Below are 19,007 nucleotides of genomic sequence, written 5' to 3'. Positions count from 1 at the left end.
AACATAAATGAAACTCAGGGGGTGGGAAGCTAAAGAAATCTGTTCCAGGTATTTGTCTCATTCTCCTTCTAGCTCCTTTACTGACCCATGGTAGATATAAGAAATGGTTTCTATGGCACAAACAACTGACCTAAATGAACACACAAGAGTTAAGACAAATCAAAAAAACCTAATGCTACCTATAACAGATTAAAGTTGGCCCCAAATCCTTGACACATCTTCCATCAAGTGGTAAGGTATTTCCTCTCCCCTTGAATCTGGGCTGACCAGTGACTTCTTTGACCAATAGTGTATGGTGATGACTCTATGATAGCTCTGGGCCTGGCCTTGAAGAGGACTGGCATCCTCTGCCCAGCCTCTTGGAGGCCTGAGCTGCCATTTCATAACTCTGACTACTATGATGGAGAGATCAGATGGAGAGTCCCTGAGACTCCAGAGAGGGAGAGGAGGCCTGCTGGGCCTATTCTTCTAGCCCTCCCTACCAAGGTGTCAGGAATGTGAGATCATCTTGGACACTCCTGACCGGTCCAACCACCTGCTGAATACTACCAGGTGACCTGAGCTGTCACCACAGGGAGCAAGAAATTGCCTAGACAAGCCTTTCCTGAATTTCTGATTCACAACATCATGCGATATATAAAGTAGTTGCTGTTTTAAGTCACTAAGGTTTAGGATAGTTCATTACACAGCAATAGATAACTGGAATGCTATCTATCTTTTAATTTTTGCCTTGGTAGTAACTCAATCACTCATTCACAATTAGAACTACCAAATGGGTGACTCCTCTAAATTGGTGGGCAATATCCCCAGAAAAAATTCATCATTCAACATCTGCTCAGAGGTCAACTGCTTTATCTCATGAAGAAATCTTCCAATCACTTATTCCTGAATTAAAAGTTCACTAAAAGCAGTGCTGTTACTGGCTATTGTATATTCTAGTTCACTCCAACTTTATAAGTAAACAGAGTTAACACGATGTACTGGAGATAGCCTGGGCTTTGGAATCAGATAGGTAAATATTGGCTCTGCAGTTTATCCATTGTGTAATCTTGGGCTCAACAGTTTCCTCATCTATAAAATGTAGTATAATTACACCTATTAAAGGCAACATACTCTACTAAGAATGTCAAGTGTAGTGAAAGACTGCCTAGGTCAACCTCTCTGTGTCTCCATTTCTTTCTCTCTAAAGTGAGGATAATAACAGTATCTACCCTAATGGGATTGTCATAAGGATTAGATGAGTTAACGGTGAGGCACATAGAACTGTGCCTAACTCATAGTAAACACTTAAAGTCCGCTATTCTTAGTTACTACCATTACTACCTCATAGGATTATCTTGAGAATTTACTGCAATTATGTCCCTAAAGCACTTAGTATGGTTAATTCTTTCCCCTTCTTTTTGATCTTTTATCTCTGTAGTGAAAAGTGCAGGCTTTTAAAAGTATACACCAGCCTCTAACCAAGTGGGTTTAGGACTCTCAAGTATAGGAAGCCACATCTAAACTATGTCTAAGATCAATTTTGTTATACAAATTCCAAGCAGATTATCTGGTACCAAAAATTCCTTAATGGAACAAAAATTTACTTAATGGAACAGATTCTCCTGTATGCTACCTACCATTTAAGATAAGTGATTTCATAGAACAGGGAACATTTTCCTATGAGATACATAGTTTGACTTCCCGCATTATGGATTGAGATTCTAAAATTCACAGTATATTAAATTGTGTTGTTGGTCATATGAGATACTGAACAAATCTCTCTCTTAACTGGGTGGTGAATTCTAGCTTCCTTAACAGGACTTACTGAGTAGACATGAAAAAAGCAAGCATTAGAAAAGTGTTTTCTTGTTTTTTTTTCCCTAAACTGCTCTGCCTTTGTAACTAAGCTTTGTTTTTAAAACTTCCACTGTTTGAGCTAATGGACCTTTCTTAATTATGTTACTATGGGAGGTATTTATTATACAGATAATGGAGAAGATGTAAGATATTTATTTATCTTATATATGCACACTCTGTGAATATACTGTATATTTCAGGTAATATTTGCCTTCTAAGTTATTGCTGTTCCTTACAATTGAGGGAAAAGATAGTCTGCCTACACAACAAAACTGGCTAGTCTGTACAGATATCTTGCAGGTTTTGATATCACTGTTCCTATCAACAATTACATCCTTTGGAATGTAATTAAGTCGGGTTTGAAAGTACTCAAAATATCCAACTTTGGCTTGTCCTGAGCAAGAAAACATACTTAATGCAAAGTAAAAAGACTGGCCCTGGGAAAAGCACCACTTAAGAATAAGAGTGAAAACAGACACTAAAAAGCAAAGGAGGCAAAGCAACATAAGACTGATTGATAATTATCAAAGAAGTCATAATGCTTGGCAAACGCCATTGTTTTCAACAGATTCGTATTTAAATGACATCTATTACCAAGACCTCAAATGGTGGTGGATGCAGATGATTCACTGGGCTACCTAAATACGATTTCTTTCACAAGTCCTCTACCCCAGATTCATCAGAATCCCAAATTAACCAGAAAAGCAGCACTCCAAAATCTCAAGAACTCACTATTACTATAAGTGCTCTAAGACAAGGCAGATGTCACCTAAGCAAATATTCTGGAACCTTCTAGATGAAGATTATCTATTACTTGGAGGGTGTAACGTATAAAACCTACTAATATCCAACTTAGAAAAAAGGCAACTTTAAGAATAAAATGCCTACTGAAGAGGTGCCATATATGCAGCTAGGTCACTCATCCAAACTTCGTATGTCTTGGTAGAGCTCACAACAAAGTAAGAATCAAATCCACTGTATTGTATCAGCATGGCCTAGAACACTTTGCCCAGATAAATTTACCTCAGAAGTCCATGTATTGTTTCCAAATGGGGAGCAATTATATTCTCCTCTTGCAAGGAATTCTGTTTATTATCATCCTAACATTTTCCATTTTTTCCACATCTGGCATAAATAAGCTATTTGAACAGTAAGAATGAACATTCACAAATCAAATACATAATGGCCCATTACAGATTTAGAAGCATTACAAACTATAACAGAAATTGGAAGGTAGGTCTAAAAAGAACTTTAAATCTTCAGATGTTTCATTATGTTTTAAAACACTGACTTAAAAAAAAAAAAAGGAAGATTTTGGCTTTTTACTATTCCACATGGAACAGAGTGAGTTTACTTGAGGAAATGAAGATTTATAGTAAAGGAAATGGGTAGAGGTTTCTAATCTAGAGAAACAGTACTTTGGATAAGAATCAAACCACTTATTCATAACAGAAATTAAATTTTAATACTAGTGGGAATAACTTCATTCTTGCCATCATCATCATTATGTTAACTTAGAGAAATGGCAAAACACTTATAAAAACATTACTTTTCTTACAGCACTTTAGGTAAACATGGTATTCATTTAACCCTACATTATTATGCATGGGAATTATTTTAAAAAATTACTTTCTTAAATCTGTAATTACCATCCTAAACTTTAATGCAGCTTTAAGGCAAGGACAAATCATAAGGCCTACTCTAAATGCTTTAAAGCAATGGGATTCAAGAAGGAGCACAAATGAGACAAGGATCTAGAAAAAGATGGCAACCTCTTTCAAGAAACTGATGCATATACGGCAGTATGAATTTAAAACCTCAACCAAACTATTATTATAAAGGCAAAATGGCAAGAGTGACAAATTGAGAGGCAGTGGTGTAATTGTTTCAAATCTAATTCTGGACTTGGCAAACTTTTGTTTTCAAGCTTTGCAGGCCATGTGGTCTCTGTCAAAGTACTCAACTTTGCCACTATTGCAGAAAGTAGCCATTAACAATACCAAAACGAATTGGTGTGGATTTATTCCACTATCACTTTCTTTACAGTACAGGTGACCTGAGGATTTGGCCTGGGGGCTATGGTTTGCTGAACCTTGATCTAATTACTAAATCCTACAGATATACTTTGCTAAGGGGCATCCTCTCAAATTAAGGGATTTACCTGGTTTAATTGCTAGTTGTCCCTTCTCTAAATCTCAGCAACCAAAATACTGAATGAGTAAGTATACAGATAAGGAGAACATTTGAGGAAGAGGAAAAAAACCCACATCTGTTGCAGCTGAAAAAATAAAAACTTCTAAGATTCCAACTCCTTCCTGATTAAATGCCTTTCCACTATGACTTAGAAGACTTTTATCTTTGTTCAATTTAATTTCCTTTCCATTACCCATTGCTTTCATTTCTTTAAATTAGATCTTCCAGTCAAATAAAATATCATTTTTACCAGTTAAAACAAAATTAGTGTTAAGTAACAGCTAAAACTTTTCAAAAGTTATTTCTTGACTAAAGACTATTCAGCTATTAAGGATGATGTTCACTATTTCACTCTTCCATAAAACCACTTCCAACCAAGGCCTGATTGAACTATGAAGTTAGTAGGAAAATGGTTTATTTCTATTGTCATGCCATCTTTGGAAAACCCTGTTTCAATGATGTAGAGGGAACTGGAAACATTGAAAAAAAAAACCCAAAAAGTAACAACAAGAAAACTTCCCTTAACTACTATCTCCCTTCTTTTCCAATTTTTATCCTTCAGGAACGAATTTATTTTTACACATTCAAGATTAGATTTGACCCTCTAGTATAACGGATAGCTTGGGGGTAGTTTGCAACTCACATAAAGTAAAATTCAACTCAGTTCAGAGGTAAATATGGTTCTGAGTAAAGAGAGAACAAGTCATTAGAAAGAGCCTTCTGCCTAAGTACAGTATTACTGTTCATGCCAATGCCATATTTTAAACTGGTATCAGAGTTCTGAGAGAGAATAAAAGGTACCTCTTAGAATGAAAGCAGATTAATATATTGTCATCTCTCTTCTTTTGCTGAGAATATTGGGTAGCTCCTTTGCTATTAAGTGCTACTCAATAAATGAAAACAGTCCCAGTGTTTGCTATTTCATGGCATTAAAGTACTTAATGATGATTTAGCTCTCACTGCTAATGCTGTTCCCTTCACAAGGTGACACGTGCAAGTTAAAATTTGGTAATGAGTTTTCAGCATTAGCTAAAGTCCATTTAGTACATCCTTAAGAGAGGTATCCTCTGTGCACACACCTATATAGCTATTCATTAAGGTAGATAGAACACTACTAACCCCTATGACCCTACAGTGATGTTAGCTAAGAACTAGGACAATGTCACAGTGAACCTGGATAAGAATCTTGGATAGTTATTTAGAGTAATATCTCTTCTAACTAAAATAGGGAAACTGCTTTCAGAAACGTAAATTTGTTTAAAAGTTAGGCTGGCTTGAATTTTCATGAATTTCATGGCTCTGCCCTAGGCCAGTTAAGAGGAGAGAACCAGCAAACACGATTGTGCTGATGTGGTCCTAGATGACCGAGAAGCACTCTATTCACAGTACAGATACAGCAAAAACCTATTAGCAGTGAATAAAAAGGGAGGGGGAACCCATCAAACACTCATAGCATTTCCACATCTATCAGACAGTCCCTACTTCATTTAAAATGTTTGTTGCTAACCCTGGATGGAGTACTGACAAATGCTGCAAAGTTTCTCTTTACAGAAATTACTGCACCTCACTTTTACAATTTGGTAATAGTTTAAATAGCTCTATTTTCTCAAATAACATCTAAGAAACTAACAAAGCAATATAGAACTTTCCAGCATAATACTTCTGAAAAGTAGGATGGACTTAACAATTTTTGGTAGGCTTAAAAGCTCCATCTAAAGCAGCATATTCTGTACCTCTCACCTCCCTATTTAGTAATGGCAAAATCTGTCCACTGAAAGCATTGATTACCAGCTGAAATGTTTCCTTAAAGATTTCAGTCTAATTTCAACTCTACTTTTTCTATGCCACAGAGCATAGTTGGTCCCTAAGACGGCCCTAGGCGACAGTTTTCACCCTATCATGCTGTTGCCCATCTAAAGAGGAGAATGCCATAGTCTATGTCTTCTGAAGACAAAATACGGCTTCAACATAATGTTTAAGGGTAGGCTCTAATCAAATGGTAGCATTATTGCATTCCTATTAAAAGATGCATTGTTTTTCCAGAAGAAAAAATAACCGTTCATTAGTGATATGGTGCAGCTGTATATGTATGTACAGGTCTCAGATTGCTTAAGAATTACCCTTTGCATTCTAACTGCCTATCATCAAAGCAACGCCATTCTTTCCTACCCACTTTTTCACATACCCAAGCAGTCTCAGGAAGGGAGCACACTACTAATGTTCTCACAAATGGCTCACCACCAGTTCAGGCATGATCAGCCCCTCTCCCAAATCTCTTTTACAATCATCTATGCCCCTGCACCAAAACAATTTCTTAAACCACTACATATTTAAATACTCTGTAAAAAATTAATGATCAATTAAGAGAAGCTACAGATATTTCTCTTTTCTATTTGCACTGTAACTTGTAAGCATCTACTTGCCTGCATCCCTTAATAATCCTCCTTCATTCTCTGCACGCAAGACAGGGCATCTAAAGCTCTACATGTTCGGTAAATTCTTTCTGACTCTCAGTGCTGGATTAAGAATCTCAGAAATACCCAGAATTACCAAAAAGGTCCCTTGAAGTTTTAAAAATCTTAGGAATGATTAAGTAACCAAACCTGATCAAAATCAATCCCTTGATCAATTTATTGCAACATGATTGTGCATGATGTTTTCCGGTAAATGCCCTGTAGTGTATTATTAAAAAGCAAAGCTCTTGGAGTCACCAGCAATTTGCTGATGGTTGGTTTACGAATTACTAAGTTTGCAGACGCAAGACATGGATTTAGTGAGGTTCTTCTATTGGACTGAAAATATAAACTATCACATATGTAGAAGGAAATGGAACTGTAGTTGCAGTAAGAAGCATAATATTGAATTTCTACAACCACAATATTGCGAAAAAAGTGTGTTTAAAATGTCATATAAAAGTTATCAAATATGGAGACCTGTGGATTTAAAAATACAATCCAGGCTCACTTCACTGTAAAGTGACATTTTTGATGCATAATATTGCTGTTATGTGAAGCTAGGAGCCGAAGAGGCTGGATGAAACTTTGGTAGTCAGCCTTACGCGTTAACTCATCTGGACTAGAGCCATTTCCTAACACCTTAAGATATATAAGCACTATGGCTTACAAATACCAATCAGGAAGTTGCAGTACGGCTGCCTCTGTGCTGTTCGATAATTGCAGAGCAAAAACACTTCCTTCCCTGCTCCCCCCTTCCTCAACACAACACCCAGGCCCCAAATGCAGAACTACATATTGCAAACACTTTGCTGCTCATTTCACTTCCAGGTGCCTAAAGTGCTTCAGGTGATGCTGCCCATTAGAATACTGCTCCAAGATGGCTGCATACATGAAACAATCAGGCAAAGTATCAGACGCCTTGTCAGGGCAAAGATTAATCTAACCTTTCAAAACAAAAAGAACCACTGGGATTCTTTTTTTTTTTTTTCCCCCTTCTTGAGATAAGAAACTGCATGTTCTGGCAGGGAAGGAAGAAGAGAAATTCCCCCTCATCATCACCATCATGATTACTTCCTTCTCTCTTGTGGCTGGCTGGTTCAGATGACCAAGGCTCCTGCTTCATTTTTCAGATCTGGGCAATTACAGCCACCAGGGTGATATGGACCAAAGTACAGTGTTCAAACATGACTGGTAGATAAATGATCACTTATCATTGTTTTGTTAAAAAAAATTTTTTCTTTTATAAAGTTAACAAACCAAGGCTGTTGATCCCTGAATTAGAAAGTTGATTTGCTTGATTATTTTCCAAAGTGTGAGGTGGGAAGAAAGAGGGGAAGAGCCTCTAGTGCTTTTGTGTATGTTGCTGATACAACATCTTGCTAACATCTTCTGATCTGGTGTTGTGGCATTTTGTGAATCTAAGTACCAGCCCATGGCCGTGATGCTGGTTACTTACGGCCCAAAGGGGAAGAGAGTCTGCCCCACCTCCTCGCTGTTTCAATCTGGCCCAGTAGTGGACACAGAGCCCTGGGCAGTTTCCCCAGAAGCAACTGTCTCTTCTTGTGAAGGTGACTCTTCCTCGGCTTGTCCCCGAGATGTGACAGTTGTTTCAGGGGAGATGCTATGAGGCCCCTCCAGGGGTATACAGCCAGGGTGGTTTTTGCGAAAGTGCTGATTCAAGATGGCCTGGAAGGGGAAACTTTTGCCACAAACATGACAGTGAAAGGGCTTGTTGCCTGTGTGCTTGCGGATGTGATACTCCAGCTGATCTTTCCGGGTATATTTCTTGCCACACATGCGGCAGACGAATGGTGTAATCCCCATGTGCAGGCGCATGTGGCGGTCCAGGCTCCCCTTCTGGTTGAAAGATTTGGCGCAGTAGATACAGGTGAGACGGGGGTTATACCGGAACCACCGCTCAGATACTTCCTGCTCTCGGAGATACTCCACATAGCCACTTACTCCCATCATTGCTGACTCTTCTACCTGTACCAGGTGAGGACAATAAGAAAGAATATGTATTATTACGTATATAGAGTAAAAGACATCAAATCTATTTTTACCTCTGTTACTTAGCTATATGCTTATTTTTTGTAGCGATCCAAATAGGAAATTAATTACTATGAAAAAGTAAAGATGTTAAGATAGAAATTAAAAAAAAAAAATTGAGGCCACTCTATTCCATTACCATAAAAGAACAGGACAGCTGAGTTACTTTCTTGCTGAAAAACTGCATGCTTATTAAACCCCTGCTGAATGTTTAATTTGTGGTGGTACGAGAATCTAAGCCCACTAATACCATCCATTTGGACTCTAATTTGCAATTATAGTCTAGACAATCAGGTAGGTACTTAGGCAATGTTGGCAACTTAGGCAACTTTCTGTGATGATGGAAATACTTGATAATCCACACCACCTAATACAGTTGCCACCAGGCACATGCGGCTATTAAGCATGTGTAATTTGCTAGTGTGACTGAGGAACTGAATTTTTCATTTTAATTGCTTTCAGTTAACTAAAATTTAAATTTAAATAGCCACATGTGACATGGCTAATGGCTACTATATCGGATAGTACAGAATACATTATGGCAAGCACATTATAAATCATATTTATGGCATTATCATTAATACTAAAATTTAACCCAACAGTAACTAGCTTTATAAAAATGTATATAATTTGTAGGTGACAGTATTCCTTTTTACCCCAAAATATTTTAGTACCACACCAACACATTTTCTTCATTCTAAAGACTAATAAAAGTTTAACTGACCTCAGAGAAAACTGGCAAAAGAGCTGGGAAAGGAAACTAGGCTGAGATATGAATTTACTAACTTGGTTATTCCCTCCTATAACCTCTTCACAATTTGATACTCAGTAAGTATTTACTGAGTGACTATTGTCCACCAAATACAATGACAGGTGCCACAGAGAAAGAAGTACAAGACTTGGTTTCTGGGACCTCCCTGCTGGTGCCGTGGATAAGACTCCGTGCTCCCAATGCAGGGGGCCCGGGTTCAATCCCTGGTCAGGGAACTAGATCCAACACACATGCTGCAACTAAGAGTTTGCATGCCACAACTAAGGAGCCAGACTGCTGCAACTAAGGAGCCGCCAAGCCACAGTTAAGGAGCTCTGGAGCCGAAACTAAGACCTGGCACAACCAAAATAAATAAATAAGTAAATAAGTTAAAAAAAAAAGTCACCAAAAAAAAAAAAAAGACTTGGTTTCTGATTTTGCCCTCTGAACAAAAAGATGAAACTTCTGAACAAAAAGCAGACAAAACAAAGTAGGAGAAATACATATTCCTAATGACGTTGCTAATTCACTTTTCAAACTGTTTATAGTAAAGGTAAGTGTCCTTAAAATACACTGCACAGAAGTATTATCATCTAATTTTACATACCTATTATTTGTAGTGGTTTGATTTAAACAGATTATTAAAAGTAAAGAGAGGGCTTCCCTGGTGGCACAGTGGTTAAGAATCCGCCTGCCAATGCAGGGGACACAGGTTCGAGCCTTGGTCCGGGAAGATCCCACATGCCACAGAGCAACTAAGCCTGTGCGCAACTACTGTGCTCTAGAGCCCGCGAGCCACAACTACTGAGCCTGCGCTATAGAGCCCACACACCGCAACTATTGAAGCCTGCGCGCCTAGAGCCCGTGCTCACAAGAGAAGCCACCGCAATGAGAAGCCCGCGCACCGCAACGAAGAGTAGCCCCCACTTGACGCAATTAAAGAAAGCCCACGTGCAGCAACGAAGACCCAATGCAGCCAAAAATAAATAAAGAGAATAATCTGTGAGTTATATTCCTCCAATTTCTCTTAGTTTATAAAGTATCTCCCCACTAAGTTAAATTTCTTGCATTGAAATAAAATTACTCAAGACATAAAAAAAGCAATTATTATAAAAGTAGCATTAAAACTCTGCTATTGTTACTTAGATTACTAACCCTTTACATCATTGCAAAATAAATGCTTTCTTTTTCTGATTTAATTTCTTTTTTAATGAAGGGAAAATGATACAGTTTAAAACTTTTTATTACGTTTTAGACACAACAGTGTGTTGACTCCTCATCACCCAACAATTATCAACACATGAACAATTTTGTTTTTTCTTTACCCTCACCTACTTCTCTCCTTTTTCATATTATTTTTGAAGAAAATCCCAGACATAATTTCATACATATTCTAGTATGCATTTCTAAGAGACGAGGATTCTTTTTTCTTAATGTAATCGAAATACCACTATCGCACCTAAAAAAACCACAATAATTCCTTAATATCAATTAGCTAAGACCTTAATTTTGTTTTACTTAATCTGAACATGAACAATCTAAATAGTCAAAATATTTAACATATGAAATAAACATGGTTTCCTCCTATCTGAAAGCTGGGAGGGAGAGGGAACAATATATTCCTTTGAATGAATAATTTAAAAATCTTGAATTTATAAATCCTTTGCATTCAAAATTCTATATTAAAATATCACCATTCATAAATTTCTGATTTATTTAGCCTGCTGACTTCTAAAGTTCTTGTGTGCATGGGTGTATATAGCACATATATGTTTTTTATGTATAATGTTTTGAGTAAAAAGCTTATATACACATACACACACACACAAAATACATATATAGGGGCTTCCCTGGTGGTCCAGTGGTTAAGATTCTGCGCTTCCACTGCAGGAGGCATGGGTTCAAGCCCTGGTAAGGGAACTAAGATCCTACGTGATGTGCGGCATGGCCAAAAAAAGAAAAAAACAAAAACAAAAATACACACACACACACACACAAATATATATGAGCATTTTATTTATTTATTTATTTTTTGGCCGCACAGCATGTGGGATCTTAGTTCCCTGACCAGGGATGGAACCTGTGCCCCCTGCATTGGAAGCACAAAGCCTTAACCACTGGACCTCTAGGGAAGTCCCTATATAAGCATTTTAAATATATAGGAGAAAATTCCATACGTGTAGCAGAGATAAAGTACAATGCAAAGAGGAGAATATGTAAAAGTTGACTGGATTAAATGGAGAAAAATGAATCTAATTAGCAAATAATCTTATACCCTTTCTTGAATATCTAAAAATGTGTGTTGTCTCCTTTCACACGTTAGCTAACAATGCTCTTCAGTATTTCCAACAGAATAGAGGTGGTTCTCAGCAGGTTTGGGAAGCAGTATGAGGTCAAGCATTGAATGGTAAGGCTTTAGATGATTTCTGATTTATTTCATATAACATTTCTTTCTGCTCCAATTCCCTGGATAATCAAAACTGAACTCACATAAAGAATGAGGGATTGGGACCTCCCTGGTGGCGCAGTGGTTAAGAATCCACCAGCTAATACAGGGGACATGGGTTCGATTCCTGGTCCGGAAAGATCCTACATGCTGTGGAGCAACTAAGTCCTTGCACCACAACTATTGAGCCTGCGCTCTAGAGCCCGCAAACCACAACTACTGAAGCCCCCACACCACAACTACTGAAGCTCGTGCGCCTAGAGCCTGTGCTCCGCAACGAGAAGCCACCGAAATAAGACGCCTGTACACCACAAGAAGAGTAGCCCCCACTCGCCACAGCTAGAGAGAGCCTGCGCGCAGCAACGATGACCCAACACAGCCAAAAAAAATAATAATAATAATGAGGGATTATCCCACTAAAAGGTCCTGGGTGACCATGGGCAGAGCATAGAATAACTTCTCTGAGGTTTAGTTTCCCCATCCATAAAATAAAAATGTTAGAATATGTTTTGCCAATTCCACTGGATTCTCATGGGAATCAAATATGATAATAATTCCTTGAGATATCCCTGAATGCCTGATGTTATACTTTACAGAAATTAAGGGTGCTGGAACCTGGGTTCAAACCTGCATCCTACTTACTGTTCGACTTTGAGCAAGTTATTTAACTACTCTGTGCATCAGTTTCTTCATCTGTAAAACGAATATAATTAGCATCTGCCTTATAGGTTGCTATGAGCGTTGAATGAAAGTGCTTAATGTAGCTCAATAAATGTTAGCTATTATTAAACATTACAAAAATTCACAATATTATTCATAATCTTGAGGATACCTATTCCCTAAAAAAAACTGCCTAACTTTAACGAAAACAATGTCATAGCAGTATTATCCACAAACAGAAAGTGAATGTATTTTAGTTATCTGTCATGAACCATAATCAGAAAACTCACACATTATGATCAATTTCACCTAAAAATTATTGCAATAAAATTGCAATAGGGCTTCCCTGGTGGCGCAGTGGTTGAGAGTCCGCCTGCCGATGCAGGGGACACGGGTTCGTGCCCCGGTCCGGGAAGATCCCACATGCTGCAGAGCGGCTGGGCCCGTGAGCCATGGCCGCTGAGCCTGCGCATCTGGAGCCTGTGCTCCGCAACGGGAGCGGCCACAACAGTGAGAGGCGTGCATAGCACAACAAAAAATAAAATAAAATAAATTGCAATAAAAGAGCAAATAAATGAGCATAAAATGTAGATTAGGTCCTTGTCAAAGGTAACAATGTATCTTTGGTAGTTTTATTCCTTTATACTCTAAAAGAAGCAAGGACAAAAATGGCTGCCTCCTGGTTCTCTTCGTCAGGAAGAAGTGGATCATTTCACTTCTCCCAGTTGGCAATTCCCTACTAGATTGTAAACTCTGTAAGCACAGGGATAATTCTATATTGCCTAATATGCCAGGACTTGACAGTGCCTGATATGTAGCTGGTGTTCAAAAACTATTTTTTAAATGAATTATTCCATACAATGAGTAAATTCCATATAAATGAATGCTTCCCGTATTTTCTAAAACAAATACCAGTCTAGATTCTTGACATGGCCTTCACTGCTGTCCACAATCCTAATCTTCAGTTACTAATCAGAGACTAAAAGAACTGAAGGGACTTATCTGATTGGTGCATTAATTTTATTTAAATATCTCCCAAACTGAGGACTTCACAGGGAACTAAATAACTCCTTATTTAGTAGTTGTCTCTTTATTGGGCACCTATTCAGTAATCTTAGCTACTCAAAACTACTTAGAGCTAAAACAACTCCCATTTAGTGGGCACCTGATAAGACAATGTCAGATACTAAGATTAGAAAATGTGGGCTCTGCTCTCAAGGAGATTTCAATCTAGAAGGAGACAAATTAATGTAAATAAGAAAAGAATAATTTATATGAGTCAGTAGAGAATTAGGAAAAAATTATATGGTACCATGTATAAATGCTACAGTGGTTTAAGAAGGGGAGATCAAAGAGGACTAGGCTAGTTAGGACAGAAGGAACTAGGAGTTAGGCCTTGCGTGGACTCAGACACCTGGGAAGAACCGAGTATTCCAGACTCAAGGTGCAGAGACAGAAGTCTGATGGAGTTCTGAGGTACAAAGTCTGCCTGTTTGGGACAGTTAATGCTGATGAATGGTGAGAAAAGCTGGGTTGGAAAGATTATAAATTACTTGGAAAATTAGACCAAGTATTTTAACCTTCATGTGGTAGAAAAAGGAAAAAGCCAAGAATATTTCGAATAAAGGAGTGACCTTAAGTATTCTGTTCCAGTTAAATCACCCTTATAATCAAGAAGCTCTTCAAGCCTACCAAAATTTGTTTTTACTACAATGTAAGTCCATGTCCTGTTTTGGTTCTATGTGGTGGGAAAAAAATAACTGGTGAGTAGACTCGTCATAATAAACTTTCCATGTTAAGACAGCGGTCCCCAACCTTTTTGGCACCAGGGACCGTTTCATGGAAGACAATTTTTCCACTGACAATGGGGAGCCGCTACTGGTCCGAGGCCTGGGGGTTGGGGACCCCTGTGTTAAAGCATATATTAACTCATCTCTTAATAGCAATTGCAGACAATACCACTTATCTCCTATTTCTTTACAGCCTGTACCTTCTGCTTCAGTCAGGTAAACAACCTTGTAGAATTCCAATTTTTGTCCCTATCCTAACTATATGTGGAATAAGTCATCTCTTTCTAACTACTTTAAAAACCACACTTAAACTCCCCTGAGCAACACTTTCCTTAAGTGGATATTGATTCCTGTAACTGCCTTTTAAGCACTCCTACTCCCACAACACAGTTACTTAAGTCTATATAGCCTTATCTATATGTGCTTTGTGTATTTGTTAGTCTGTCTTATGCCCACATTAAGTTGTAAGGTCTGTCTCATTGCTGTATTTATTTTCACAATAGTTACCGTCACATAGGTCACAGAGTCATCACATTTTATTTGAGAGATGAAGAGAAGAAGGGCCCTAATAATACGAGTAAACTTACTTTTCCTCCAAGCTCCTAACACTTTCTCTCACACCTTATTAAAACTAAAAAATTCTCCTATAATGGTTGCAGTTCCTTTTCTGATACCAAACAGCATGATAATATACAAGTAAATACAGTTTATAACAATGTCTTAACTGCTGTTACTATACTATATACACAATAAACATCTAGTGGTTTAGATAAAAATTAAACAAGATACTATCAGTATAGTGCAGAAGATAAAAAATTAGCTACGCAATCTTAATCCACCAGTGTTTCCTTTTAAAGGGCCACAGTGTTTACAATTTATTGTGTTCTACTTGGTGAGTTCACCAACTTTTTAAAAATCAATCTTCAATGATAAACACCTGTGAGAAAAAACCAAAAATATCAACCAACTACATACTTATACTACTTGCTAAAAAGAGTTGCAAATAAAATAGAAGACATCATTCCTATCCGTTCTAGAACATTTTAGTCTAACAGGACATTTAGGAAGAAAATAAATGAAAGGATACAAGCATACTAAAAAGCAAACAGGACACAAAAATGCATAAGCAATTCATTTACAAATCTACAATACTATATAAACTAATAATTATGTAGTCTTATATCCACACATGTACAAAATCAAACTCTCTCCATCCCAGGTCCTACATTAGCTGCATGTAGTTTTCAGAGGTTATTTTTATTACTCTTAGGACTATAGACTGGCTCCTATAATCAGGAAAGAGTTTCACAATCTTATCCTTTTCTACTTCCCCAAATCTGCTGACACCAAAAGTGTATTTCCTGCATGCTCACAAGCAAGAATAAAAAGAAAAGTAATCATATACAGTATTTATTAAACAAGACCAATGTTACCTCTCCTACATCTTTCCTTTCTTATTCATTATACTATGTTCACACACAGTGGCAATTTCTTCAACCACTGCAGCAGTTCTAAATCCACAACTACATACCTGGGAGCTGGGTTGCTTAGGCTCATCCATTCTCCCAGGAGACTCACTTCTGGCTCTGTGTCTCTCCGTCAAGGGAACAACACTGCCGGAGGGGCTAAATCTGTTGGAAGAAGAGCACAAAGGGGACTAATACAAAAGTAGTGTCAAAAGTAGTGTCAAAATGGTGATGTCTGCCTCCTTTATCCCATAGTCTAGGAAGGCGGAACAAACTGAACAACAGATTTCTAAGAAGTCCTTTCATGGAGCCAATACAGAATCATACATGAAATAAGAAAAGCTTGCCCTAGTAAATTTAAGAAATACAAAATGATGCAGCCAATATGACCTGGTGAATCTAAGGCTAAATATAAACTTCTATCCTTATATAAGTACCAGAAGACCAAAAAAGAAAAAATTAAAACTGGGTCTGTAATTTTGTTTCTTCTATATAACTTTTAGGTTCTTGGTTGATCCTTTCCCCAAGCCCCATGATAATTTTTTATATATTTCAGACTGTTGACGTAGATCATGAAGATCAAAAATCTTTGCATTTAAGCTATTATTTCTGATACAGTTCTAAGATGGGGGGGACAACAGTGCTAACATAGGGTGACAATAAGTATTATGCTCAAGAATATTTTAACTATTAAGGACACAAGAAGGAAAATACTCTAATCAAGACCAACTTAAATGGATACAGTATATACTCTCTGAATTTCTGTGACACACTTGTCTCTCAAGACCAGATGTGAACCAAAATCATAGCTTATTTAGTTATCACTGTTCATACAATTTTAAATTTTTAAGAAAGGAAAAGAATATTACCCATCTTAGTTGGTAATATTTCTTTCAATTGAGACTTTCTTCCAATTTACTTAGATTAAAATTATTGTTATTTCCCCCCAAAGAAATGTTCTAACGACTGCAATGCATTAGAAAGCGAAAAATGGGGCATGGGGCATAGGGCATAGTAGCACTGGTGAAAAAAAGAAACTGTCAGGTTTGTGGTAGCAGCTGTCCTCAATGACAAAACAGAAAAAATGTCATCAAATGACAAGTGAAAAAAAAGGAATGAAAAACACCCAAAAAGCTTTTCTTTAGAATTACTGTGATTACTCTAAAAAGAACAATCACTGCTGGTACCATATTTCGTCTAATTTGGTAGATGGGGGCAAAGAAAAGTAAACAGTGCTACAAAGGAATGCGAAACTTCCAGAGGCCACCTACCTGTGTGAGAACATACCAAGGAAGGGCAATGCTGTCAGATTCCCAGCTGATGACCAGCTCTCTTCCTGGAATTCCGAAGAAACCCTGGCAATTACTGATCCTAGTGTGACTGCAGATGCTATTCTGATTCATGAAGTGTCTAATTTTACCATAATTCTTACAACACTGTGAATACTTCAGGACTAGGAGCTTCCTGCTTTAAAAAAATTAGACTGCAAGTCTTTTGGCACACTTCCAGTTTCCCCAACACAAACTCTGACTAAGAACATCAAGTAAGGAAGATACTCTTTGTATCACACAGAGGACCTGCTTTAATTATGTCTGCACAACAGCCATTAGATGGGCAAACAAAACTTACCTGTCAATTTCACTGCTTGTTGGCCTAGCCACCTTGGCTCCTGAAGATCCTAACATGTAATTTTCCTGTCCTACAGAACCATGGCCTGTGGTGTCAATCACCATGGCTGTGACTTCCTCTGCACTACTCCCATCTTCTCCGGAAGGCTGATTCTCAGGCCCAAGCCACTCTTCTAGATTTTCAGTTTTGATGTGTACTGCTCCAAGAACTCTAACTTCATCATCACTCCGGGCCCCTCGGTCTGCTACTCCTGTCTCCACGTACCACTGTCCTGCTCGGTTGATCCGAAGAATGGGCTCCCGGCTCTCTACATCAGAACTCTGTTCAATTATCTGAGGGCTGGTGGACTCCTCAGGAGGACTGAGCTCCCTGATATCCAGCACAGCACTAACCTGACCTCGCCGGTTTCCCTTTGGGGTATTATGTCGGGGGCTAAGGGAGCGGTTCAGATTTGGTGTAACTCTGTGAGACTCTGGAGGTCCCTCTGGGTGCTTTGTCCTTGTTTGACTTAATTCAGCTTCAACCTCAGCCACATTGATTTTGAAATGAATGCCCTCCAGGATCTGTGTACATTTGTCTATAATATGCTGCATCTGCAGAAAACTGGCAGCTGTCAGGTAGCTGATGATATCTGCCAGTTGCAGGCATATCCGCCCCGTATAACAGAAAGAAAGGAGCTGTTCAAAAACAGTAGGGTTCTTTATGACTGAAATGGAGACAGTACTCATCTCATTCAAGGACATGTGATCTCGGAAATAGGGGGAGCTGGCAGCCAGTACCACTTTGTGAGCCCGAAAAGCTTGTCCTTGCACGTTGACCACGATGTCACAGAGACGGCCCTGCATGCGCAGCTGGTTTAGATGGCTCAGGACAGAGTTGCTGAAGTCAGGGATCTCCAGTTGTATGTTCCCACTCTTCTCCATGGTCGTGCCTGAGGGTGTAGGCAGGCATTCAACCCTGCTGAAAGAGGAAAGGAACTGTCCTTAGTAATTATAACCAGTCCCTTCAGGCTTTCCAATTCACACCTATTTAAAAATATTATCTGGTAAAATTTCAAAATCTCCAAATAAATAGAGATACTTTCCTTATGTTTAAACATGGAAAAGAAATACCAACAGGTTTAGTAGTTTAGGTTTCACAGCAAGGCACCATTAAAACCAAAAAGTGATTGTTAGACTTCTAAAAATTCAAGGTATGCCCACATTTTCCTTATTAACAAGCTATATAACATCAAAACTGAAGTTCAACAGAATAGAGGGGGTAAAAAAAAGCAGTGTGACAATTTTTATTTACTAAGTGTTAATCATAAGGTATTTGCACACAATATAAAATGCGGTGACAAGTTTTCTTTGGAGAAGGAAAGAAACTTTTAGAATAAATGTAATTATACACAGGTGGGCTGATTAGATACCCTTAATATTTTACTACTTGATGCATGAGTTATGTTCATTATTTTATAAAGTGACTAATATCCCTCCTGAATATGTCATTATTTCTAAGCTGAAGGGTCAGAGCTCCCCACAGAAAGGCTTTGGGTTTAGGACTTGGAGGTAAACTCTAGGTTATGAGAAACTCCAAGTTGTGTCAGGACTCAAATGCAGAGAACTTGAAGAAGTTCACTCTCAGGATTAGGTAAAGGTAGATAAGTCTGCCTCTATCTAAATTCAAAGTTGGAAATTTCAGGGTGGTAATGATACTTTGATTCTGAAATTTAGTTCCCCAAAGCTG

General features: G+C 38.1%; 1 protein-coding gene across 1 annotated transcript; it reads right to left on the bottom strand.

The window, feature by feature from the left end:
• Nucleotides 1–7,985: 7,985 nt before the first annotated feature.
• Nucleotides 7,986–18,344, bottom strand: ZBTB37 (zinc finger and BTB domain containing 37; the record flags this gene model as incomplete). Its single annotated transcript, XM_082664623.1, has 3 exons — nucleotides 17,280–18,344; nucleotides 15,716–15,815; nucleotides 7,986–8,474 (listed from the first exon to the last, which is right to left on the bottom strand). Exons 1-3 carry the CDS (start codon nucleotides 18,200–18,202, stop codon nucleotides 7,986–7,988), a joined length of 1,512 nt encoding a protein of 503 aa, XP_082520749.1. The 5' UTR covers nucleotides 18,203–18,344.
• Nucleotides 18,345–19,007: the final 663 nt, after the last annotated feature.

Source organism: Grampus griseus (assembly GCF_964374135.1).
Source record: "Grampus griseus genome assembly, chromosome: 1".
NCBI classification, from domain to species: domain Eukaryota; kingdom Metazoa; phylum Chordata; class Mammalia; order Artiodactyla; family Delphinidae; genus Grampus; species Grampus griseus.
Note: the sequence above shows the minus strand (reverse complement) of the source record. Positions and strands in the feature narration are given on the sequence as shown.